General features: G+C 41.6%; 1 protein-coding gene across 1 annotated transcript in view; it reads right to left on the reverse strand.

The window, feature by feature from the left end:
- KLF7 (KLF transcription factor 7) overlaps positions 1 to 25,300 on the reverse strand; it is a 92,321-nt gene extending 67,021 nt beyond the window's left edge. The window contains exon 1 of the mRNA XM_060782701.2: positions 24,624 to 25,300. Within this exon, the coding sequence (XP_060638684.2) occupies positions 24,624 to 24,815 (192 nt within the window). The 5' untranslated portion in view covers positions 24,816 to 25,300. The remainder of the gene's footprint in view (positions 1 to 24,623) is intronic.
- Between the last annotated feature and the right edge of the window lie 2,071 nt (positions 25,301 to 27,371).

Genomic DNA, 27,371 nt, shown 5'->3' on the forward strand with positions numbered 1-27,371 from the left:
AGTTGTCTCAGATTGAGACAATGCCAGGCCACAGATGGATTTTTCTTCTGCATTGCAGCACAAAGCATCACTGAAGTTCTTTCCATTGACTCTAATGGCCTTTATATAGATAACAAACCTTCATTATCTCTCTATTTTTGGCTTAGCAGTGCTATTCCTACGATGTTTGCACAGGTGACAAGACCATCTTTCAATATGGAATGTGTCACTTGTGAAAACTGTTGTTGAAAGACAGAAGCTTAGAACTTAATCCAGTTTTTGGTCCCAATTACAGTAAACCCAACGAAGGAATGGGACCTGTTAAGCCAAAGCTTAAGTAAATCCCACTAATTCAATGGGTGTACTCTAGTTGCAAATAACAATTGGGTTTTGATTTTGGAGATAAAGATTTCTAAATCCAATAAGCATTCAAGTCAACAGCAAAGTTGGAAGAATTTCTGTACAAAAATTAGCCTTGTGATGACCCTAGGATCTGTGGTGTACGAGCCTCAATGGCCACAAGAGGAAACAACTCATCCCTTGCTTTTTCTATTTACCCTCCTCTCCCCGTGGCTGTATTGAATGGAAGGCCCACAGTCCTGCTCAGAAGTCTGTGGAGGGTGTAGATCAGTCTTCTGCATCCTTACAGTCACACTGGCAATTCAACAAGAGGAGTTGTATTCCAAGAGTAGGAATGGGATAGATTATGTTAATCTATTAGATCAGAACTTCAGAAAATTCCTTTTTCTGGCCCTCACAGCTAGTGACTGGATGTAGATACACTGTAGAATGAATGCGGTTTGACACCATTTTAACTTCCATGGCTTAGTGCTTTGGGTTCTTGGGAAGTGTAGCTTTAAAGGTATTTAACTACAGCTCCCATAACTCCATAATATTGAGCCATGGTAGTTAAAGTGCTGTCAAACTGAATTCATTCTACAATGTAGATGCAGCCTAGGATGGCTGTAGAGACTCTGATGGTTGCAATTTTATCATTTAAGTTGTGGATTAGAGAAAAGCCTAGATGAGATTGACCATGGCTCCTTCATCTTCTGCTTCACTGCATTCTTATGCCCACTCATTGGGAAGAAAGTCCCAATTAACTCAACAGGACTTTCCCTGGGAAGTCTACACAGACTTACATTTAGACAGGTACAGATCTCTACGCAGCAACCTGGCAACGCTCTGTCCATGGAACAGACAGAATCATAGAATCACAGAGTTGGAAGAAACCTTATGGGCCCTCCAGTCCAACCCCCTGCCAAGAAGCAGGAAATTTGCATTCAAAGCACACCAGACAGATGGCCATCCAGCCTCTGTTTAAAAGCTTCCACCACACTCCGGGGCTGAATACTCTCACAGTCAGGAAGTTCTTCCTAATGTTCAGATGGAATCTCCCTTCTTGTAGTTTGAAGCCACTATTCCGCATCCTAGTCTCCAGGGTAGCAGAAAACAAGTTCGTTCCCTCCTCCCTATGACTTCCTCTCACATATTTATATGGCTATCATGCCTCCTCTCAGCCTTCGCTTCTTCAGGCTAAACATGCCCAGCTCTTTAAGCCACTTCTCATAGGGCTTGTTCTCCAGACCCCTGATCATTTTAGTCACCCTCCTCTGGACACACTCCAGCTTGTCAGTATCTCTCTTCAATTGTGGTGCCCAGAATGGGACACAATATTCCAGGTGTGGTCTAACCAAGGCAGAGTAGAGGGGTAGCATGACTTCCCTGGATCTAGATACTATACTCCTATTGATGCAGGCCAAACATGGAAAGAAACAGGACAGGTCAGCCAGTCGAAGCATGCAATCTGCAAGAGACATCAACCTATCCAATGTGGTCACAGATAGTGAACACCATGAATAAGGCCCTGCTCTTCACTTGCCTGACTTGTACTCTAAAGTCCAGGCTCATGTACTCTGCTGCAGAACAAAGCATCTCGACAAGCTGGCAATCATCCTTCTCTTTTAGGATTGCAATAATTACGGATTGTCTTTCCCATAGATCACTAACCATTACATTATTACTGATCATTATAGTACATTGCATTATCAATACATACGTTTACATAGTGCTTACACAAGCAAAACCTTGCTCCACAGAATTTATGGTCAGAACTGTAAGAGAAGGGGGAAGGCAAACAGAAGAAAAACTCTAAGGAACCGATATTCCTAATATGCAGACAGCTTCTTCCGGTACAGCCTTTCCAATCTGAAAATGGTGTAGCAAGGAGCAGGACGTCCAAAGGACAGAACTGCCTTTCCCCTTTTTTGATAGAGCAGTCCTTTCTCATCCACACAGAATAGCTTCAGGGGGCTCCAGATGTGCCCCATGGACAACCAAGGTAAGACACAATTTGGACAGAGGAAGTACAATATATTCAACCCCAACAGATAAACAGTTTTGCTTTTAGTTTATTGGTGTATCAAGCCAAGGGCTACTCTATTCCATCCAAGGTTCTCTTTCATTACTCTGTGATATACATCCCTTTTTTGAAAATCCTGGCCTTCTTTCTCATCAACTATGTCTGCCACAGGCAAGTTTCTATTCATGTTTGATTGATTCTTCTCAACATGGCACCTCACCCATAGTCAACATACAGATTTTGAAGGTTTTTCTCATAGAAAATCTTTGTAAAGGGTTATGTACATAAGCCTCCAACTCCAGAAATGACAATGGACTGCATTGCAACTTCCAGATTTTCTTTACTATTTTCATTACTATTGCAGTATGATCACCTTGGTCACCACACATATATGCATGGTTTTACTAACCTACATCCAAGGTGAGGGTGAAATTGTTTCCCTAGGAATTTGCTATTCTATGATATACTTCCTCCAGAGGACCTAAAGATTCATACAGAGGGACCAGAAGAAAGGTAATTCAATGGCTTTCATCCGTGTCTGCAGTTTCATGTATAACCATCATCATCATCATCATCATCATCATTATCTTTATTTATACCCCGCCACTATCTCCCCAATGGGGACTCGGAGTGGCTTACATGGAGCCGGACAACATATTACAGCAAAATAAAACCAAAACATAAACAACAAGCAACATCATCAAAATTACATAAAAAACAACATATGAATACAGTAACAAAATAACATTACAATAAACACAATCCCAGTAACAGTGGGTGGACCACATGTACAGGATAAAATGTTAGAAAACTCTAATGAAATAAAAATAGGAGCAAGTTTTTTGCAGGGAGCTCATAAAGACACACAGGGCTGTGAAACTAAACTTCTCATTTGGGGGGGGGGGGCGTGACAGAGGGGAGCAATATATAAGCATGAAGTTGTTTTGGTGCTATACTGTTGCACACAGTAAATCCTGTTCATAATGGTCAAGCTTCTAGATGCCCCCCACAGGGGAACACAGCAATGCAAGCTTCAGTATTGGAGGACCATGTACATCAGTTGCCTCAGGCTCAACTCATTAATCCCTTTTACTGAGTGTAAGGCTCATTTAAGAATTCAGCTCACTTTCAATAAAATTAAAATACTTCTATTTGGAAAAATTTCAGCGAGAGGCTGAGAAGCAACATGGAAAGTTTTACAATGGGGTCATCATGGTCTGATTCAAACCTGAAGACGATGATGCATGATCTCCTCCAGAAAAAGCAGCATTGCCTGTGGAACCGCTAGACAGATTTACAGTCTGAATGCATTCAAGAGAGAATACAGATTAGCTGGCAAAGTTCTGAGCAAACGATCTTGCAAATCAAGGTTGAGGTCAGTGAAAGAAAAACTCTTGCAGTGTCACCTTGAAGTTATGTAAAGATAATTTCTGCGTCTGAAGCTGCTGGTAGCTTTCCAAGACTATTCTGCTCATGAACTTTATAACCAGGGTCACCAGTTTTTCACATTTTAGTTTGTAGGCTTCCAACTGAAGGTGTACATTAAAAGCCATTTTACTGTAAACAACAAGACATTTCCTTAGGTTTTTTTTTTTTTCGTGTCAGGGGCGTCTTGAAAAACTGCAAATTGCTTCTTGTGTGAAAGAATTGGCTGTCTGCAAGAACATTGCCCAAGGGATGCCTGGATGTTCTGATGTTTTACCATCCTTGTGGGAGGCTTTTCTTGTGTCCTCACATGGGGAGCCAGAGCTGATAGAGGGTGCTCATCCGCGCTCTTCCTGGTTTCGAACCTCCAACCTGTCGGTCTTCAGTCCTGCTGGCACAAGGATTTAACCCATTGCACTACGACGGCTCCTATTCCCTTAGATAAGGGATGTAAGCAAAGAGAACACCCCCCCCCCCATAAAATGCAAAGAGATCACCCAAAGTTGGCATTTTTGAAGAGCCTTTAGAATAAGAGCCACAGCTGGAGAATTTTCTCCAGTGCCTCTGACCAAACAGCCAATTTTACTAGGATTTCATAGTATGCAACCATGGCAATTAGAGTGGAATCATAGCACTATAATTAAGCAGTAGTTTTCATGAGTACATGAGATTAAAGAAGGGCCAGGAAGTCAAGAGCCCACCAGATCTTTAAGAACTGCCACTTCTTCATCCTTTAGTATTGATGAATTTGATGGGAACCAGAATCCAACAGTATCAGGAAAGTCACCAGTTTCCTAGACATGGACTATAGAGGAGAGGACACAGATCACATGCCGGTGGATGTTTTCTTATGCGCTGCTCAAGAACCCAACTCACCATTTCAAAACTAGACTTTGAGGAATCCTCCCATAGTAACTTAGGCAGCGTATGAGCTTCCTGAAAAGCCAAACAGCCAGAAGGATAGCAATTGCATCACCACTAACAGGGGACAGGAGAGACAGTGTCATATTGTGATATGAAAGGATACATTGCCTAGAGCAGTGGTTCTCAACCTGTAGATCCCCAGTGTTTTTGCCTTGAACCCCCAGAAATCCCAGCCAGTTTATCAGCATGGGAGCTGGTACCAGTATTCCCCCGGCAGTAAGAAGCCAGACTTTGAAACTGCCGGGCCATTAAATGCTAATCAAGGTGGCCAATTGAAATATTCACACCTACCTTGAACAAACAAGAGTTCTTTCTCCCACCCTGGACATTACACAGATATATAAACCCCATTTTTATTTTTTCTAACAGGCCTCACAGCCTCTGAGGATGCCTGTCATAGATGAAGGCAAAGCATCAGGGGAGAATATTTCTGGAACATGGCTATACAGCCTGGAAAACTCACAACAACCCAGTTCATCAGCTGTTGGGACTTGAAGGCCAAAACATCTGGGGACTCACAGGTTGAGAAGCACTGCCCTAGAGAGTACATTTGATATGAAGAGTCATATGATTAGCTTCTTTAGCTGACAGCAAAACACAATGGAGGGATACTCTACTTCACATATTGGCACAACCTCTTCAATGAGCCGCATATAAAGAAACCACAAGCAATGCTTCCTTTAAAGAACTGGGTCAATTCCACTCACCATTCTTAACCTACGAAACACATTTGCACCACTTCTGAATTAAATCACCCATTGGTTTTCAACTGACACTTCTTCTCATATATAAGAGATATATTGCTATCTCTTTTTTCATATGCTTTGCATGCAATAGACATTAGCCTAAGCTCTAACATTTGTAGCTGATGTCAAGTAATGGAACAAAATCTCAAATACGAAGATTGACTGCAAAGACACACATTTTCAGCAACAGATATTTTAGCTGAAATGTGTCTAGCTTCACAGAGGATCAATCAAACGCAGTTGTCACAAAACACTGTCTCTTGTAAGTGGGAAATTACAGCTGACTACCCATGGAAAATTACATTTATACTAAACTAGTAACAGGTTTGGCACCTGATAGCATTCTTTGAGACTTAATCCAATCTCATGCATATTTGGAATTTTATAGTATGAAGATCTGGTGTCTGCTTTCCCCCCTTTCCCTTGCCCCATGTGGACTCCATTAGTACCATGTCTTTTTTTATTTATAAGGCTGAGGGTAAGGCACGTTTTGTTTTTCTTAATCTACTCTAACAGGCTTGAAATAAATTTAAAAATAGTCTCTTGTGGGGTTTTTTGGGCTATAGGGCCATGTTCTAGAGGCATTTCTCCTGACATTTCGCCTGCATCTAGAACATGGCCCTATAGCCCGAAAAAACCCACAAGAACCTAGTGATTCCAGCCATGAAAGCCTTCGACAATACATTAAATTTAAAAATAAGTAATATGTGTATCCTAATGTCAAAAGCCATTGTCAGGTCACTAGTGAGCGGTAAGAACTGTAACCCATTAACCAAACAAATGGCCGTACACACAATAAAGGAATTACAATATGTAACAATTTGAAATTTTTCTGTTCCTAGTTTGAAAGTGTTATTTTCTGTTTCATTGTGCAGTCCTTACTTTGAAAGCAGTTGTTATACTCTAGAAACTTCATTTTTGTGGCTGCCACAAACTATGTTGAATTGGCTGAGACTCTATGAGATATTCAATGAAAAACTATAGCAAAATGTGCTGCAGGATGTCCTGCCAAAACAAAGTTTTTGCAGCTTAATTATTTTTTCCATGTTTTATGGTAGAATGAATTGAAAAATGTTATTTACAACCCAGGAACAAAAATCATGTTACAACTCCAGTTGTGGTTGGACTGAAACTCCAACCATCTTTAGGCAGCACAACCAGTAGTGAGGAATGCTAGGAGTTGTAATTCAACAGCATCCGAAAGGCAGGATGTTATACTAGTTTGAACATTGGACTATAATGCCAGAGATCAGGCCTGTCATTGAGCATCGAGAAAACCAAAGTTCTCTTCCAGCAGTCACCAGCCAATCTCTTTCCAGTACCAGAAATACAACTTAATGGTGTAACATTAGAAAATGTTGACAATTTCCGCTACCTTGGCAGCCACCTCTCCACAAAAGTCAACATTGACACTGAAATACAACACCGCCTGAGCTCTGTAAGTGCATTTTTCTGAATGAAGCACAGTGTTCGAGACCACCAGCATTGAAGCAATGGACCTCCGCCATCAACTCCGCTGGACCAGCCACATTGTCCTGATACCCGACCACCGTCTCCCAAAGCAGTTGCTCTATTCCGAACTCAATAATGGAAAACGGAATGTTGGTGGGCAGGAAAAGAGATTTAAAGATGGGCTCAAAGCCAACCTTAAAAACTCTGGCATAGACACTGAGAACTGGGAAGCCCTGGCCCTTGAGCGCTACAGCTGGAGGTCATCTGTGACCTGCAGTGCTGTAGAATTTGAAGAGGTACAAATGGAGGGTGAAAGAGAGAAACATGCCAAGAGGAAGGCACATCAAGCCAACCCCAACCAGGACCGCCTTCCACCTGGAAACCAATGTCCTCATGCAGATCAAGAATAGGGCTCCACAGTCACCTACATACCCACCTCCAGTATTCCGATCTTGGAAGACAATCCTACTCAGACAACAAGGGATCGCCTAAGTAAGTAAAGTAAAGTAAGTACAATGCCAGAGATCAGGGTCTGAATCCTCACTCAACCATGAAGTCTTCTGAGTGACCTCAGGCAAGTCATCTTCTCTGACCCTCAGAGAAAGGGAAAGGCAAACCCCTGATGAACAAATTTTGCCACCTTAAGGAAGCCACAAGCTGCAAACTATTTAAAGACATGCAACAACATGGTCCCCACCTTTGTTTTACATGAACAGAAATGTATGCACAGCTTGATTCACACCATCCTGCCAAACATTTTAGGTAACAATAACCAAGAATATCTTCATATAAGCAAAGTGTTAGAAGTTCCCTTCTCACATCAGATATTATTCCTCCTGCCTTCACACAACAGCATTCCAAGTCAGAGCAGCAACCCTTAAGACATTTCACACTTTTATGGTTTTTTATTCGAGTCACACAACATGGCGCAGAACATCAGAGGTGCTTCTGGGCATCTTTCAGAGCCCTGGCAAAGCCACTTACGTGGAAACAGCTCTGCCATGTTTTTTTAGCCATCATGAGGCAAACTGCATTAACGGAGGACTCCACACACAGCCTCCACAATTATTTCATTTTCAAGTGCCGCTTCAACACACATAAGCTTACACCAGATTTTTCATTGCCAGTCCAATCTGCTCTAAAACATGCAAAATTCATCCTAGGTGGCATTCCTCCAAGCTTCCATTAGATAGTTAGCACCACTTTCTCTGGGCAAAATGTCAAAGAAAAACAATTACCAACGAATGCTTTTTAATGCACCAAATCCAAGTGCTCCCTCGCTGCCCACTGTTCCCTTTCTTATCCTTGCAGTTGCCCCTGTGCACTTGTAGGTTCCTCCCCGTGACATTTAAGTTTTCTCAGAGATTCAAGGGTCGAACAGTTACACATATACACAAGAGATTTCAAAAAAGGATTTTGCTGGTTCTCTTGATTAAGTTAAGAAGAGCAATGAGATGGGAACCCATTCACAACAGGAACACAGAGTCATGAGCATTGGGATCTCCAGGTGAAGAGCATTGGAAAGGAAATATGAAATGGCAGATTTCAAACGAGACAGTAAACCCAGTCAAGAGGACATGGTGTAGGGATACTACAGAGTCCATGGTTCTAATCTAACCTATATCTCATTGAAAACAAAGCCCAGGCTGTCACTGATTTTAATGGCTCTAGACTGCATCCCAGGCCTTTTAGGATTGACCCTAACTGTAGATTCTTTCCAATGTTAGAACAAGAATCACATTTTTGCTGTGATCCCACTGATCAGCATTCTCCAATTCAACTCAGCCTACACAAATATATTCGCTGTGGCATCAAATGCAAACAGTACTAAATACCTCTCCCAACAATGATATGGGCGAAACTCAAAATCTCACATGAAACTATGCTCAAACTCACCAGAGGCAAATCACAAAGCATGCACATGAGAAAAATGTGTCAGCTGCAGGAGAAGAATGCTTACCACAAAATCTCACAATTCTTGCAAAGGAAATAAAACTTTCCAGAATGAACTGGTAATTAAGATCCCCAATGTTGAATGAAGGTGTATATTGAGTCATTACTAAAACCCATCATGTGTAGGTTTCTGTGTAAATATTTAATCGTCCATGCTCAGCATTTTAGGGATTTCTTGAACTTTGAAAAATACCAGCCTAAATTCATTTGCTGTTTCCAATATGAACAAAGTCATTAAATTAATGAAACTAACATGAGTGTTGACTTATGAAGTTCCCATTGATTCAGTGAGTCTAACAATTAGACTTAAGCCACTGGCCCTTTAAACATAGCAGACAAGCTTCTAGGTATCTCGTATACATGGGGAAATTGCTTACAATCTTTTAAAAAGTGAAGTGAACAGGATGAAGTATTTTTCCTATTCTGATTCAGGCTTTGTTCCCATTCTATGATATAATTAAGATGGCCTTAAATTAGAAAGATTAAAGAACAGAATTTACCATTCAGATGATAATTGGAACATTTTCCGATAGCTTTGAATGTTGCCTCTTTTTTCCTCCATAATATAACAATTTAAACAGCCATTTGGAAACAGAAAGCCTAGTTGTTGTCTTTTAATTCAAGGGAATCTTTGCAACACATAAAAATGAAACACAAATCAATGGAAGTAGAAGAATAATAGCTGAGACAAAGCCTCTAAAAACAGGCTAAGACCAATTTCACAACAGATTTAAAAGACCTGGAAAATAAAAAGCACGCTGTCTTATGTAGTGGGAACTTGGTATCCATTAGAGTAGAGGTTCTCAACCTATGGGTCGCTAGATGTGTTGGCCTTCAACTCCCAGAAATCCTAACAGCTGATAAACTGGCTGAGATTTCTGGCAGTTGTAGGCCAAAACCCCTGGGGACCCACAGGTTGAGAACCACTGGGTTAGGGTTTGGTTTCAGGAATCTAAACCCCTGGATACCAAAATCCATTGAGGCTCAAAACCCATTATATGAAATGGTATAGTAAAATGTCATCTCCTATATAAAATGGCAAAATCTAGGTTTCTGGATTATTTCAATATTTTAAACCTGTGAGGTTTTGGATCCATTGATACAGAATATGTGGATATGGGAGGCTGATTGTACCTAAAAGACAAAGTAGGGTCTGAGTGAATCCATAGCCAGGGCATCACCATTGAGAAGACCCTCTCTTACAGATGGTGAGGACATCCAGAGACCCTCCAAAGAAGGTATTAACACAGGGACAGGCTAGTGAGACAGGCAATCCTTTAAGTGCCTGACCCCAAAGTGTATGGAGCTTTGAAAGCAAGGACCAGCATTTCAAATGCCTGGAAACAGACCGGGGGCACTGCAGTTTTCAAGCACTAGACTCATTAAATGCTAATAGCTGATTCCAGTAAGCAACCTATCAGCTATTTTGTTAATTATCTGCAGTTTATAGACATTCTTCAGTGAAAACCATACCTGCATTACATCAGGAAATGAAAATGAAGTGTAAACACTTTTTTAAAGAAACATAAATTCATTTTCTGTGATGCCAATAGTGAAAGTGTGCATGTATCTTCCAATATTCTCGCATTGGGAAGGAACTGCAAGGAGTAAATTGGTTCCTCTGCACCCAGCTGCTGATTCTAATGTTAATGGAAATCAGTGAATGACACTCAAAATGGATATTATTGAAATTTTCTAGAAAACATGTGCTCGTCAGTGGTGGAGGTACAGCATACTAAAAGGGCATGAATTAAGAGAAATATATTAAGAGATTAGGAAAAATGCATCGTGCTTCTGTGCACCAATGAACATAACACAAGAACAAAAATGTAAAAAAAAACTGAGACAGAATGTCTCACATCCATGCACTATAGTCTTCTCAGTCAGAGTTTGGACTGTTCTGGTCAGGTTTGCTTTCTCCAAAATTTGTGTGAATCAACACACCGGCCTTAAGTGTTGGAACAAGTCACCAAGGTCCCATTGACCTCCAAAATAAGAGGGAGAGCCAGCGTGGTATAGTTGTTTGGCTGGGATTTCTGGAAGTAGTAGGCCAGAATACCTGGGGACAAACAGGTTGGGAACCACTTCTCTAGTGCTATGACTCAAAGTGTTAAACTAGAGAATTCTAACAATCTCATAAAACTACAAGTCACTGATATTCAAAGGATGGAATCATAGCAATAAAAGTGGTATCAAGAGGCTATAATTGTCAGTTGGATACAAAAAAAAACCCCCCAAAATATTTGTGATTAAAGACAGCCCACATAAGAAGCATGGAACAGATTCGTGGGGGGGGGGGGGGTAAAACTTCCTAAACTCAGCTTCAAAGAAGAGCCCCTCTATCACTCCAGTGGCCCTCCGGATCTTGCTGGGTTTGCAACTCCCAGTTTCCCTTACCAGTGGTTATGCTAGCTAGCACTGCTGGGTGTTGTCATCCAAACACATCTGGAGAGCCACAGATTCCCATCCTTGACTCACACTGTTGGGATTTGAGTGGGAGCTCAATAGCATTATGATTACACTTTAACTTGCATGGCTGATAAGGGAAGGGTCAGACCACAAAGCATTGGCACTGGAATCAGAGAACTATAAACTGTGTGGTGTGAATGGGTCCCTGCTATTTAAAAATATGTGGGGGGGGGAATCCTCAGTTGACAGAGTTTCCTTGATTTAGAGATGACAAAGAGGAGAGAACAGGAAAACCGGTCTCCTGGATGAGTTTATAACAATATAAACAGAATATGGGATGTGGGGTGAGTTCTGGAAAGAGATTGTCACAACACCCCTACTGCAAACATTTGCAGTGTCTGGGAAAATAAGGGATCAAGGCACTGAATTTTGTCATTGTAAGCACAACAGCTTCTGTCCGACCATCGCCTGCTCTAGTGACTTGCTTGGTTTTGAGCTGCCCTGCTCAAACAGAACAGCTCCCCTTACATTTGACTGCTTGCCAAATGGAATTCACCACTCTGTCTTGCCTTCCTGCAACATTTCGCTACTGAAGGTTAAACGAATTCCGCCCACTGCTCACTCGCATGCAGGCAGCACACGCTGAACACTCACGCACAATCTGTAAGGCAGAGAGGGATCCAGACAGGAAAACCATGCAAACCATGCTCTCTACGGCCAAGATTTCTTCGCTCCAGGTAGAAGCTTTCAGGCTTTCCAGCAGGCAGGAGCTGTCCCACGATTTCAGGAAAGCAGCTGAGTAGGATAGGTAAGGGGGGAAAGCATGGTAACAAAGAAGCAAACAGGGCTATACAGTATATATTAAGTAGATTAAAAGTAAAATTGCCAGACCAAATGGAACAAGAAAAGTACAATAATAAGGGTACGATAATCCCATTTGTTCAACACCTCAAGATGTTTGCAGTGAAGAATCCCATTTTCACAGTGCCCTAACTCTGAGATTTAAGCAGTGCACGAGAAAGCAATTTTTTTAAGCAGCCAAAACTCTTAAGATATACAAAATCTAAGATATACGATATACAAAATCGTATACACAGAACAATGGCTTCATACTACAAGAAAGGCAATTCCATCTGAACATTAGGAAGAACTTCCTGACTGTGAGAGCCGTTCAGCAGTGGAAATCTCTGCCTTGGAGTTTGGTGGAGGCTTCTTCTTTGGAAGCTTTTAAACAGAGACTGGATGGCCATCTGTTGGGGGTGCTTTGAATGCAATTTTCCTGCTTCTTGGCAGGGGGTTGGACTGGATGGCCCATGAGGTCTCTTCCAACTCTAGGATTCTATGATCTTCCTAATAGCCAAACAACTAAGCAATGCTTATGCTACAGAAATACACAACAGCATGACTCTTGCATCTGCAAAGGACACACTCCTGGACTTTTTTAACCCTATTGTAATGAAGTACATCTGGCCTAAGAACACTATCCAGTTGCACTGGAGGATTAAGAAAATGCCTAGAAAATGTTGGACATTGATAAATGGAACTGAGAGTACCAGCCCTGTGGATACAGGACTTGTACTACATACAAGAAATATAGTGTTGTTCCTGCTGCATTTGGAAACCAGCCTCCAAACAGGGAAATCCAGGTCCTACTTTCTGCTACTTTTATCCATTTTTATGAATCTTAGCATACACCTCCATTTGGTACCAGCTGCTAATACATTATAAGTGGAAGTCACAATTTAAAGTCCCAAGTGCCTTGATATCATGCCATTTGAAGGACCAACTTGCTTTATATAACCTTACATATACGTCATATTCTACCTCTAGATCAGTGGTTCCTAACCTATGAATCCCCAGATGTTTTAGCCTTCAGCTCCCAGAAATCCTATCATTTGGTAAACTGGCTGGGATTTCTGGGAGTTGTAGGCCAAAACACCTGGGGACCCACAGGTTGAGAACCACTGGTCTAGATTCTTTCTTGAGCACTTGCTGCAATGTTGGCTGCTGGCATCTATACAAGTGAAACTGTGAACCCCCACTGGATTAGTTCCAAGTTGAAAGGAGATGTGATAAACTTACGATGGGAGTTGTGTTCAGCATCTTGGATGGTTCTTTCAGAACTGTCAGGTGTCAAGATAAGCCCTGAAGGACTTCTGTTTCTATGTATTTCAATTACAAGGAGCTTATATGTTTCAGAGTAGCTTCTCAACGTACTTTACATGCTTGCTAACATGGCTATTATATCTTTATAGCTTGCCTTGTTGCTACCCAAAAGAACAAAAGATGTTTTTAATAACAAGGACTTTTCCATTTAAAAGATTCTCATGGCAATGAATGGCCATATTATTTTAAAAGAAACACTTTTTAAATAAAGGACTGAAGTGTATGGGGGAGAGTGGGCAGAACAGATACAGTCTGCCTCCACAGATTCAACCATCCACAGCTTGAAAATATTCTGCAAAAATCCAAAAGGAAAATTTTGCCATTTTCCATGACTCTGTTTTACTACAGCATTTTATCTAATGAGACTTGAACATCCACGGATTTTGGTATCCATGGCTAATTCTGGAACCAAACCCTGTGGATATCAATGGCCTACTATATTAAACCTTCATGCGCACACACTATTCAAATTTAAAAGGTTGGAAAAGAGTGTGCCTTTTGCAAGAATATTTCAGTTAATTATGGGCAGGCTTTCCAGAGGAGGCTGGTTTCCAAATGCAGCAGGAACAACACTAAAATATTTAATTTCTCAGGAAGAAATGGTGCATATGAAGGATGCTTCTGTGGCTCAAGCCAAGAATATGAATGTTGTTCAGTCAGGGGGCAGTGTTTGTTTTTTCCCCTTTTTAAAAAGTGAAGAACTCTTACCTCTCTAGACTACTACTAAGATTGGGAAACAATTTACAATTTCCAGTTCAATTGCTGTAGCCAAAAGGCAACAGAAAGGTTGCCAGGAGCCTTTCTGTTATGCTTCGCTCTTTGTGCGTCTGCTTCTTCTGCAGCAATTTCCAACACAGGTGGCTGTTCTGGGAAGTCAACTCCCAGAGAGGCATGATGGGCAATAAGCACTTAGAAATGTGTTTTGCAGCAATTGGAACCAAGATAGAATGGCAATATGAAAGGAGATGAGTTTTGTTTATGGAGCAGCCAAGTATGCCATTTTTCGAGAACAATGGGGGATGGCAAGCAGGAAGGAATGTCTGCAGCGTGATTTATTCCTGTCCAGCAGCAACGGGAAGTTCTTGGCCAGCTAGCAAAAGAAGCTCTGGATGCCAAAAGTGAAACAGTTTCATGGCTAATGGAGTTCTGCTAGATTAGCCACAGCCATATTGCCCAGAACATCAAGGTTTTAAGCCGCTGCAATGATATTACCATTGTCCAGTAACACCAATTGAAGACTAGAGAGGGTTTCCAATACCCAGCATTATAACTGCCTTTAACTTAACTAACAAGACCAAGAGGACAGTCCTGTTCATGTTTATTCAGTGTTAAGTCCTATTATGTCCAGTACAAGTTATTGCCAAGGAAATGAGTCCAGAATTGCAGCTTAAAAAATACAAAGCAAACAACTGTGAGACACAATTATGACTTCTCCAATAGCGAAACTGACATTTGGGGGAAGAGGTGAAGGAGTCAGAGGGTTTTTCTGGATCCTTATTTATATCCCACCTTTTTTTCAATAAGAGACCCAAGGTGGCTAACAAAACACAGCTAAACCAATAGATAATACAAAGGTTTACAAGCAAGTTGATAAACAGTCTTTTTGTTTTTGTTCTTTTTTTATTGTCAGGAGCAACTTGAGAAACTGCAAGTCACTTTTGGTGTGAGAGAATTGGCCATCCATAAGGGGACAATCATATGTGTTACCATCCTATGGGAGGCTTCTCTCATGTCCCCACATGAGAATGTGGAGCTGACAGGTGGGAGCTCACCCTGCTCCCCGGATTCGAACCACTGACCTTTCTGTCAGCAGTCCTGCCAGGACAAGGGTTTAGTCCATTGCACCACCGGGGGCTCTTATTAAAAACATTAATTCAAAATTGGTTAAAGACACATAACAACAACATCCACAGGCCAATTAAAAGACTTTTACGAATAGTTAATCGTCAAAACAGTATTTGCCTACTGGCGGGAAGAAAGCAGCGAGAGGAACAACCAACCCTGCCTTGCAGGAGAGCTTGACAGCTTGGTAACAGCCATTAGAAAGATCTTTTCCCTTCTCCCTCATTCTTACTTAACAAGCCTGTGGTGGTGGTACTGAAGAAAAAACCCTCCTCCAAAGATCTTAACATTTAGGCAGACTCATATGGGGAGATAAAAGTCTTTCAGATAATCTGGACTCATGCCTTCTCCTCTTCCCTTCAAGTTTGTGAGTATGAAGACTAGATGATAGTCTAGGGATAGCACATGACTCCATGCAGAGCCTTTCCCCAAAACCTTTCACAATAAAGCATGAAGCTCTCTTTGGGGGGTGTGGATGGATGGCGATGATATAGCACTGAGCAAAGCAACTGCCAACTGCCTCTTCTTGCCAAACTATATACAGCATATCTTTATATGTATTTATCCAATCTTTCTCCCAGTACAAGCAATGAACAGAGAAGCTGCCAGCAACACCTATTTAAGAAATGATTATGCAACAAAACTTCCAACCAGATAGGCTAATTTTGCTTTTCCTGTGGAGGGCTCCTCTGTCTTCATTTGCAGTCTTGTCTAATCCCCACCAAATGACAACAGCCAAGCTGCAGGATGTGACTTTGTATTCACTCACTCTAGGCTAGCCAAAGAAGGCTTTTCTTCCTACTTCCTACTTCCTCACTCTTTGACATGAGAAGCTCACCAGCACAAAGTCTGAGAAAAAAGATTAAGATTCACCGTATGATCAAAAGCCCCGGATCAGATCAAGTGTTAATATCACCCATCCCATGCCCTTACATACAAAACAAGAAGAAACAAAACTTGAATACTGTTTGAGTATTGGATGATGATTTTAGAGATGAGTGTGAGCTATTTATTTATTTATTTATTTATTTATTTATTTATTTGCAGTATTTATATTCCGCCCTTCTCACCCCGCAGGGGACTCAGGGCGGATTACAATGTACATACACATGACAAATATTCAATGCCATAGACACACAACATATATAGACAGACACTCAGAGGCTATTAACTTTCCAGCTTCTGGCCACCAGAGGAGCTATCGTTTCCTCATTCTTTGCATACTTGCATACTTCCTGGAGATTTTTTATGGCCTCATAAATCAGTTAATTGTTTCCATGCCCACTTGAGCATGGAAACACATTGGGGTGATCTTGGGAGGTCACTCTCTCACCCTTAGAAGGATGGCAATGACAAGCCCCCTCTGAAGAAATTTGCCAAGAAAAGACCATAATGGGGCCACCTTACAATGCCATAAGTCAAAAACGACTTGAAGGCAAACAACAAGGATTGCAAACAGGAGAAAAGAGACATTGTAGAAGAAGTGTACTTTGCTTTTCATTCCTCTCTAAGCACTTTCACTAAGCAGGGGCCTTCGGGAGAATTGGAAAAATCTGAAGAGAATAGATGAAGCATCTTTCTGACTAGGAGAAGAAAGAATGAGGGATTCCACAGAAGCTTCAAAAAAAACAGATAAACCTTTACCTGATGTCATGCTGTACCTCATTCTGTATACTGGATTGCCTTACTGACATGAATTCAGTTCTTAGGAGAGGCCCAGAGGAAATTACACACCATCCTAAGATATCTTGCCAACCTCAGGTACCTTTCAATTCAAATCCAAATCTAAGGACCTATTCACATAAACTTTACAGAAAAAAAATAGTCTGTTGTTCCCCATAATGTTCAAGATATAGTTATCTTTCCTGGTTTTGATTGAATATCAAATAGGACACTAATGGGAGTTTTGGGCTATTGTGCCTTGTATGTAAGATGTCGCCCTGACCAAAAAACAAAAGGTAAGCAGTTATGGTTGCCAGTTTTAAGACAAAAACACTTGGTAAAGTGGAAGATAGAAGACACAGGAATAGGCCACATTCGAGATGGATTGGCTGTGGCAAGGAAAGCACAGCAAGGCCTGAATAAGGCTGTTGAGATCAGGGTTCTCCCTCACAGAATCATATTAAGTCAAAGCCAGCTTGATAGCAAACAACAACAAATGTTACAAGGGGCTCTGCAGGTATTTGTAAGATACAGGCAATTTCCAAAACACATGGAGCAGTGCTTCCTTAAGTCACATAACAGTGCATCTCCTTCAACTCATTCCATGTGGTAGTTTCTTTGGTTTTTTTTAAAGTGCCCACAGCTACACATCGGTGTTGTCAAATTCTGTACCCAGTGATTCCACATTTAGTAAATTGAAAATATGCAGGCAGTTAGCAAACTGGAGTGTACTGTTTTGCTTTTCAAGATGCATCCCGTGCTTGAAATAAGGGGCATGAAAAAAGATCGGGTCATGAGGTCCCACCACATGACTCTATAGCTCAGTGGAAAAGCAGATGTTTCACACTCAGAAAATCTCTTACAAACAGTGCTTGAAAAATATCCTGAGTGATAAGATTGTGGAAGTCCACAGTGCTGCTCTCCTATGGCCTGTCTATATTCCAGAAACAGATGGACAAACTCTTGTTTCTATGCATACCACACAGAGTCTGAGAAACTATCCTCCAAATCTCTAATGTGGAATAAGGCATTCTGAAAGTTGAAATCCAAACTTCTCCAAATCCTAGCATTTTGTGATATGTATGTATGTCATTTTATACCTTTCTCCAAGCACAAGACCCAAGGCAGCCTATAACCATTTAAAGCAAAGTACATTTAAAACAAAGTATCCCTTGATATCTGCTGAGGTTTTATAAAAGTACAGGGCATGACATTAGAAGCCCCTTCTGTCATATGAATTAAAGACCAGATTGCAATCTAAATAGAAACATCTTGCTTGCAAGCAGAAAAAGAACACAATCTCCTATGGGAGGGAATTCCACAATCTGGGAACAGTGCTTATCCCCACCATGTTTTCATTTGGTGGTCTGTAGTACACTGACCGCTAAGCAGGCTGTTACAGTAAGTCACCTCCTGTGTCTATACAGTCCCATTACTGCGGGGAATTCTATTTTCAGTTCCCAGAATATCTCCAGCAAGTAAACAGAAGATTGTATTATTTATTGAAACATGAATAGCTAAACAAGACTTTGCTTGCCTCTATATGTACTTTAGATTCTCTGCCACAGAACTCCCATCATCTTATGCTATGATAACAGGGATTATATGAGTTGCAATCAACATATCTAGAATATAAAAAGGCCATGGAGAGCTGCCGTGGATACTAAGGGACCTTTTTGTATTGATAGTGTTATGATTCCCTTCTAATTGTCATGACAACAGCCTATGGAGTCTTGGGATTGACAACTGAGGGAGGGGCATTTCGAATCCTCAACCAGAGAACTTGCCTTTGGTGCCTCCAACCAAACTGCAAATCTCAAGAGGGATTGGATGCAATCATGACACAGTGGGATCAAGGTTTATCCCTCAATGACACTTGAAGTGGTGTCAAAGTGTTACACCTGGGTAAGATAAACAGGCCAAAGTAGCTGTCAACAAAGAATATGAAGATGTTCCTCAAATTATACTTGAAGAACATATTACTTGAGATGAACTGATCACTGCAGAAATAGGTGATAAATGACAAATGCACAGTGTGAACCATTTCAGAGGTAGTCAGGCTCAAATAAATGCTAGCATGGGCCTAGGCTATTTCAAAGAGCTCTTAAGATCTGCTTCAACTCCAACAGCTGAAATATTGAAGGGGGGGGGGGGGAGACCAAGGGCAAAATGCTCTTGATTTTGACTTTTCCCTCCCTACATCATAGGCAATGATTCCAGATTCCAGTCAAAAACTTAAAGTCACACATAAGAAAGCTTCCTTGCACACATGGTGAACTTTCATTCTGATTCCACTGACCATTAAGACCAAAATAGCTGCATGTGGTAAACTAAATGCATGATACACTAGTTGGCCAGAAATAACAAGCTCTTCCTGCCCATAAAACATCTCTTTTTTTCCCCCCAACGCAGGTTCTTTCTAAATCTTTTGGTTTCATGCAAGTTGTAACATTTGGACAAAGAATCCAATACAAATGTAGCCATTCCTTTGAAACCATTGAGTCTTGTGCAATATTTGTTAGCAATGGAGCAAACAGTGGTCTTGCTTCCTTCCAACAAAACTAAAGCCGATCTATGGGACAATGTACAGAGACAGAGAAAGTAAATGGCTCAGACAGTCCATGGCTAAGGGGAGACTTGAAGTTACTTCAGCTTGGGGGAAGTCTCAGACTTGGCTCCACTTAAAGATGCTAAAACAATACATCAACCAAAAAATCAAATCACTTGCTAGAACATGCTGTACACAGTTGGCCCTCCACATTCACAGATCCTGTACCCATGGATTCAACCATTTGCCACTTGAAAATATTCCAAAATCAAAAATCAAAAAGCAAAACTTGTTTCTGTCATTTTATATAAGTGATGCCATTTTATGATGCCATTGTATGTCATGGGACTTGAGCATGGATTTGGTATCCACAATCCTGGAACCAAACAGCAGATACAGAGGGCCTGCTGTATTTTCATTCTGCCCCATCAGGAGTTGTGCAGAACTTGTCTACTTTGACTCTGGCTCAATCCAAACTAAATTCTCCTCAGACCTATTGTAAGTATGGAACAAGAGTACATGCCAAATGCATTTGTCCTCACAATCTATCATAAACACACATGCACACAGAGAGAAAAATATTCACATTTTTCCATCCAGAAGTTTGCCCACTGTGCATTTAGGAGGCCGGGTTATATATAAACTATTTCATTGTAACTTTCCACACAACCAATTCTCAGAAGCAGAGGCCTAAGAACTTCCTCTTCCTCCAAGCCATTAGGAAAGGAGGGGGCAGGGGAGAAGGGAGAGATTACTTAGCAACTGGCTGGCCTTGTTGCAACAGTCCACAGAAGTGGAGACTTTCTCCTTGTGATGACATTTGCAGAATCTATGTAACTCTTCCTGTTCTGAATTTGGTAGACACAAAATACTAGGCCAGGAGGGAGGATCCTACACTGTTGCTGTAGTGATTCTCCTCTGTTGTCACACGCTCAAACATCTAAGCAGGCATCACAAAAGCTACAACCTGAAAACCATTTATTGAATGCAAGTTAACCTGTCCCCATGTTATCATACAGCATGGGACAGAATCCAGCCAGTAAGTTAATGATCCGAAATTCCCACTGGTTTGAATGGAAGAGATGGAAGCAAATGCTTCATGTGAGCCAGATACAGAAGTGCTTAACTGGATCACGTCTTTATTGCTCATGTGGTGGGCTTACCAGACAGTCTAGCAGCACTTCACATAAATTTGTTTCACTCATGCTTACCACATTTGCGTAAGTAGGCTACTATTATATCTTTTCATACACGCAATAGAGGCTGACACAGCAACTCAATGAGGTCATGACTGAGATAAGATTTGAACCAAGGACTTCCCATCTTACAGCTCATTCATTTTTAATCTACAACCTTCTGCTGGTAAATTTGCTTGCTGTCATTTGAGCAAGACTTTTTGTTGCTGTTGTTATTGTTAAAAGACACAAATGAAGTGTTGCCCTTCAACAACAGAATGTGAGTGTAGAAACTGGGAGAGTACAAAAGGGTTGGCTTGGCTGGAACCTTTCATAAATACAACTCAAGCAATCTCTAGAACTGCTTTCCTAAACTCTGTAGCTAGCCGGCCTTGGGGACAAAGGGAAGGTGAAATGAAAGACAACTCTCCCCCCACCCTTGGTGTCTCTCACCCTCTCAGTGTATGTCAATGTTTTGCTATGTACCAGTTGGACAAAAGGCAAAGAAGTATTTTGAAAAACTCTAGAATAAGGTCTGAAATTCTTGGGTGAATTGTGCAGCCTTCCATTCCCAGGAAATAAACCATTTCCAATTTGTTTCCATGCAATTTGTATCTTCTTCTATAAAATCCTTTATTAAAACATGTTTGAAATATGATTACTCTAATTGCAGTAGATGGATTCTAAAAATAAGCAGGTAGTGAAAGATAAGAAATGGGGTAAAATGAGATCAGTAGATATATAAATTGTGTGCAGATCAGTTATGGCTTCCTATGGCTGCTTCCCTCTCAGGTTGTTCCTCATCCCACCATCACTGAATGGCTTTTGGTTGCAAGCCTTTACCCACAACCCTGGAAGCAAGATGGATCAAACTCAGTGGGACTCGCTCAGAGGAACAAACATGTGCTTTAAAAGTGCTGCATGGGAAATGTCTAGTTCACATTTCACTTTGGTCATAATGGGAGGTTTTGTGTCAACTGTCTCCTTCCTCCAGTACATAAAACAGGAGGCCAATATCACTGGACAATTTTTAAATGATTGTTTTGTAAACTGTTTTGAGAAGAGCATCACTCGTGGGATGTGTTCAAAGAGAAACCAAAAAAGATGTGAAGGAAAGGTTAGTGGAACTACAAAAGCCAACCCTGACTAAAGGATTTATGGCGAGCACATGTGTGCCTGCACTACCAGTGGCAAACTGCTCCTTCAAACTCAGTGTATGCACAGCAGACTGGAGCTGGTACTGTAGAAAACAGCCAGCATCCTCTCTTTACAGTAGAGTAGCATACAGTATCTGCCCCAGGCATGCTGGCTATGTCAACAGATTATCTCCCATTGAACTGTCTAGACTGTTATTAATATGCAACTGATTCAACGGCAAGGACACTGTTGGAAGCAAACTGGAAGAACTGTTAAGTGGGGAATTATTCGCCTCTCCAAATGAATCAGTTGCTCAAAGGAGAAACATAAAGAGAACCAGATGTGACTCATCAATGAGCATGCCTAACAAGCAACTCCACAGAAAAAGCTCCTCATCCTTTAAGAATGAAGTAGACTTGAACTGTCTGCTTGGCTAAGATGTATTTGCACATTATTTCTGCACAAAGAAAGCAGGAACTACAAGGACAACCTACTGGGAGATCCTTAAAACACTGAGCAGCTACGCTGTAAATAATTCCAACTTTTAGAGCAATAACATCCAGATATACAGATATTTATACACACTGTTACACCTAAAGGCATATTGTATAATGATGCTGAGGGTACCTGAATCACTGGAAGGTTAAAAAAATCCAGAAATCTACCATCTCAGCCAAGATATATCTATAAAATGGGGAGTGGATGTCAATTTCAACAGCAGCCACATGCTTCTGGACACTTGCATGTCCAGTTCACCACCCAGGCCAGGGGTTTCTCTCTCGTAGTTTGCCAAATGCAAAAGATTCACACCTGACTTTGTCATCAAACCCAACTCAGAGCACTACCATAAGCCTTATCCTCTTTCTCTTAACAAGGAGCCCCATTTTCCAGCATGTGCTCTCAGTCTCTCCACCAGCTCCTAGTCCCAGCTGATGCCTTTCTTTCTAATCATTCCCACTTCTCTGTCTTTGTATTGAGGCTAATCACAGATTTCATGCAAGTCCTTCGCTCCTCTCTCTTTCAGCTCCCATCTCTCCTGACAGCATTGCCTCCCTGTTTAGTTTAACCTCATTACCCAATTTCCCGCTTGGGAAGTATTTCTTAACCCCCTCTGGCATCTGAACGTGCGCTCGCTGGCTGTGCAGAAAGAAACAAGCTGGGAGCATCCCCCTGTTTAAGCCCAGATTCACCATTCAAAGTCAATTTGGTATTTTTCTTCTAAGGAGAAAAAAAACTGCAGAGGTGATGCTTAGTTGCATTCCTGGCTCCTGCAGCCAAGGACCCTTCCATACGGCTGCATAAAATCCACATTAAATCGAATATATGGCAGTGTGGACTCAGATAATCCAGTTCAAACCAGATATTGTGATGTATCCACCTTGATATTCTGGGTTATATGGCTGTGTAGAAGGGCCCATGTCTTTCCAACAAAACACCTGGCTTGAAATGTCACCCTGATCACCTTGAAAATCAAGAAAAGCCTATCCCACCAGCTGTTAGTTGTCAACACTGGTTGAAAATAACCCCCTAAACAAACACACAAGAAGAAAGGGAAGATAGATTGATGTATGATAGAGAGACAGACATGTGTACACACATGTACATGTATATATGTGCATATAATGTATGTGTGTGGTATGTATATATGTGTATATTTATTTATTTACTTATGACATTTATATGCTGCCCTTCTCGCCCCGAAGGGGATTTAGAGTGGCTTAAAAGATTTATATATACATACAATATATTATTAGTGTAGTACAATATCAGTATTATATATTACTATACTGACTCAGAGCAGCTTACAAGGTGTATATATAGAATATAAGAATACTGATGATGGAAGACTATCCTACTCGTCCAACGAGGGATCGCCTAAGTAAGTAAAGTATATATTCATACAATATTTTATAGTATTCGTGTAGTACAATATCAGTATTATATATTACTGTATTGTACTATACCATTATATTGTAATATTATTAGTAATATTACATGTAATATAAAATATTATATATTAAATATTTTATTAATAATATTAGAATTATATTGTATTACATTATAATATTGTAAACAATTACTTACTTTACTTAGGCGTTCCCTCATTTTCCGAGGATGATTGTCTTCCAGTATTCTTGTGGGTCCATATTATAAATAATATATGTATATATAATATACAATATATTCTTGTGGGTCCGTATTATAAATAATATATGTATATATAATATACAATATATTATATTGCATTATATTATATTATTAGCATAGCACAGGAGACAAGGTGTAGAGTTTCCATATAGTACCGAAAATATGTAGAGTTTCCATAAAGTATCAAAAATTGGAAAAATGAATTACGGATGGCAGCACATTCTAGGCGAGGAGTCGGATATTATGCACAGATCAAAACTATCAAAATGCATCAAATCATTTTGGCACAGGGCTTGGGAAAGGGGCATTTACTAGGGGAAAATGCATATCCTCAGCACGTTTTTTCTCTGATTCCTTACCAAATCGGTTCAGATGGATTTGACACTCTTCTGGAAACAAACCCACATAGGCACACATATACTGCTTGACACAAAAATACACAAGGTATGCTATGGAAAGGGCTCCAAAGAACTTCCCCCCAGACTCAGATCTTGCCTAATTTAGGCTTATTCCATAAGGAAGGTGTTTGGAAGCTCTGCTCAAGAGTGACATTTCTGCCTGCTGCTGCTTTTGACAGGAAAAGGAAAGAGGAACTGGAGAGAAAATGGGAAACACACACAAAAAGAAGCAGGGAAGCAACACTGCATTTGAGGGATGGAAGGGATGAAAGGAAAGAAGGGAAAGAAAAGCTTCACCTGCTGCCAGTTCTCTTCCAAGGAAGGCAAAGCGGAGAAGTAGCCAGTGTCATGGACCAGCTGCAGTTCCTGGAATATACTATAACTCGCCAAGACATCCATGGTGGAGCTGAAGCCACTGCAAAAGACACCCAGCCTCGTCCTTTTAGGGTCGCATCTGCAATTTCCTGGAGGGTTTCTAGTCCTGTTCATGAAAACCAAGAGAAGGGGGGGGGGATCCAGAAAGAGCTCCCAGTCAAGCCAACCTCTCTCTGTCTGTCTTCAGCTTGGCTTTTGTTTCAGATGGATTTGTAGTCACACTTTGGGAGAAAGTGGCAAAAAAAATCAGGTGTAAACAGGGACCCATCCAGCACCCAATAATGTGGAGTAGAAGCCGTCAATGGTGTGTAGTGGGGAAGTTCTCCACTTGTAGTAAGGAAGCGAATTGCCTGTCTGAAAGAAATGAGGAGGAGGGGGAGATTGCAAACTCACTGACACCAGACTGCCATCTATTTCTGCATTGCTGCTCGCGGCTGAATGCAATCTTGGCGCTTTATTTTGGGGAGGTTGCATTTTTCTCTCAGGCGCGCGCTCCCGAGGCGCGCGCCCATCTTTGATATTTATTTATTTATTTGGTTCCTTCTTCCTCGCGCTCCCTCTCCCCCCTCCCTCTCTGTGTGTCTCGCGCAGCCGTAGGATCCTCTGAGGAAACTGTCCATTAAGGCCGCGCGTGACCATGTAAGGCAAACAAGGGGAGGGAACCAAGGGGGCCGCGCGTGAAGTCACTGCCGACCAATCCCAAGCCGCAGCGGCGGTGAGGGGCGGGGCTTAACACGGAAGAGCCGCGCGGATTGGGCCAAAGCCCCGGCCGGCTGCCTCCTTATAAGGCAGTGTAAGGGGAGCTATTTTTAGAGGGCTATATAAACGGGGCAGCTCGGCTTGGGAAAGGGAGACGGGCGCGTGGTACCAAGGAAAAGCAAGCAAGCGAAGGAGGGAGGATGTGCAAAGGGCTCTCTAAGTCCGCTGCATGCAAATTTCCAAAATGATCTTGAAGGCTGGAGAGCGGCTGGAGCGCTTATTCCAAGGGCTCTTTCCAATATATATTTCCCTGAAAGAATGGGAAACAAGCCGCTGGTGCCTCAGTGTTCCTCCCTTGAGGCAAGAGCTCGCGCTCGACCTTGGCTGGCCGAGCAGCCCAGCACTAGGACACGCGCTGCGTCTCGCGCCCGTCAAGAGAGGCGCACCTAGGCGCGCGCCTCTCCCTTGGAAAGGAGCGGGCTTTTCTAGTCAACGAGCGCGTGCACCTAGCAGAGGACCATCCCGCCTCTGCTTGAAAACCTTCCAGAGAAGGAGGCTCCACCACACTCTGAGGCCCCTTCCACACAGCTGTCTAAAATCCACATAATATGGCAGTGTGGGCTCCAGTCCAAAGCAGATCTTGGGGATTATTTATTTCATATCAAAAGCATTGCATCAATTAGTATAAAACTGATAAAAGTATAATCATAGAGTTGGAAGAGACCTCATGGATAATAATAATAATAATAAACCTTTATTTATACCCCGCTACCATCTCCCGGAGGACTCGGTGCAGCTTACAAGAGGCCAAGCCCAAATACATCAATAAAACAACACAGCAATACAGACAACAAATAAACTCATAAACAAAGCAATAAGCAATAACAATAACAACATGACGCATTAAAAACCTATGGCAGGGCCAAATGTAATAATTAAAAATTTAAAAATACTGGCATGACAAGGTGTCATATGACTAGGATAGGTATTTGGAGACAATGGAGCGAGCAGACAATCCTAGATCATTTGTAAAATGCGATTTGGGACATGTTGCTTAGGGTTCCTTATTCTGGGAAGGCACACTGGAACAACCACGTTTTCAGGCTCCTCTTAAAGACTGCCAGAGTTGGGCATGTCTAATGTCCTTGGGGAGCAAGTTCCAGAGTCAAGGGACCAACACCGAGAAGGCCCTATTCCTCGTCCCCACCAATCGCACTTGCGATGGAGGTGGGATCGTGAGCAGGGCCTCTCCAGATGAACGAAGCAATCATGTGGGTTCGTACACAGAGATGCAGTCCTGAATCATTTAGGGCTTTGTAGGCAAGCACCAGTACTTTGTAGGTAAGTCATCCAGTTCAACCCCCTTGTCAAGAAGCAGGAATATTGCATTCAAAGCACCCCTGACAGATGGCCATCTAGCCTCTGTTTAAAAACCTCCAAAGAAGGAGCCTCCACCACACTCCGGTGCAGAGAGTTCCACTGCTGAACGGCTCTCACAGTCAGGAAGTTCTTCCTCAAATAGAAGTTCTTCCTCAAATAGGAGCTAAATATCTTTTGACCAAAAATGGGCAACAGCAAGGGCATTGCTTGTAGCCTCCAACAATTCTTCCTCTGTACATGAGGCAGGGCATAACGGACAGATTATTATTATTATTATTGCTGCTGCTACTACTACATACCTTTCTATCCCACCCTTCTCTCCACAAGGGGATTCAGGGCAGCCTTACGTAAGCATCCGATGATGCTATCAACATATACACCAATAAAAGTACAATTAAATCCATTTCATAGGCAAAACACTTTTTAAAAATGCACATCCAAAATTTGAAAACATGGCATGTTATTTTGCAGTAAAGAAGCAACGAGGAATCTTTCATTTACTCCCTCCTCCCCCCCCCCCCCCCCGCCAAACCCAAACTGAGTAGACTGGGTTATAATAACAATAATTTTTTTATTTCTAACCTGCCCTCT

Source organism: Anolis sagrei, chromosome 1 (assembly GCF_037176765.1).
Source record: "Anolis sagrei isolate rAnoSag1 chromosome 1, rAnoSag1.mat, whole genome shotgun sequence".
Taxonomy (NCBI): domain Eukaryota; kingdom Metazoa; phylum Chordata; class Lepidosauria; order Squamata; family Dactyloidae; genus Anolis; species Anolis sagrei.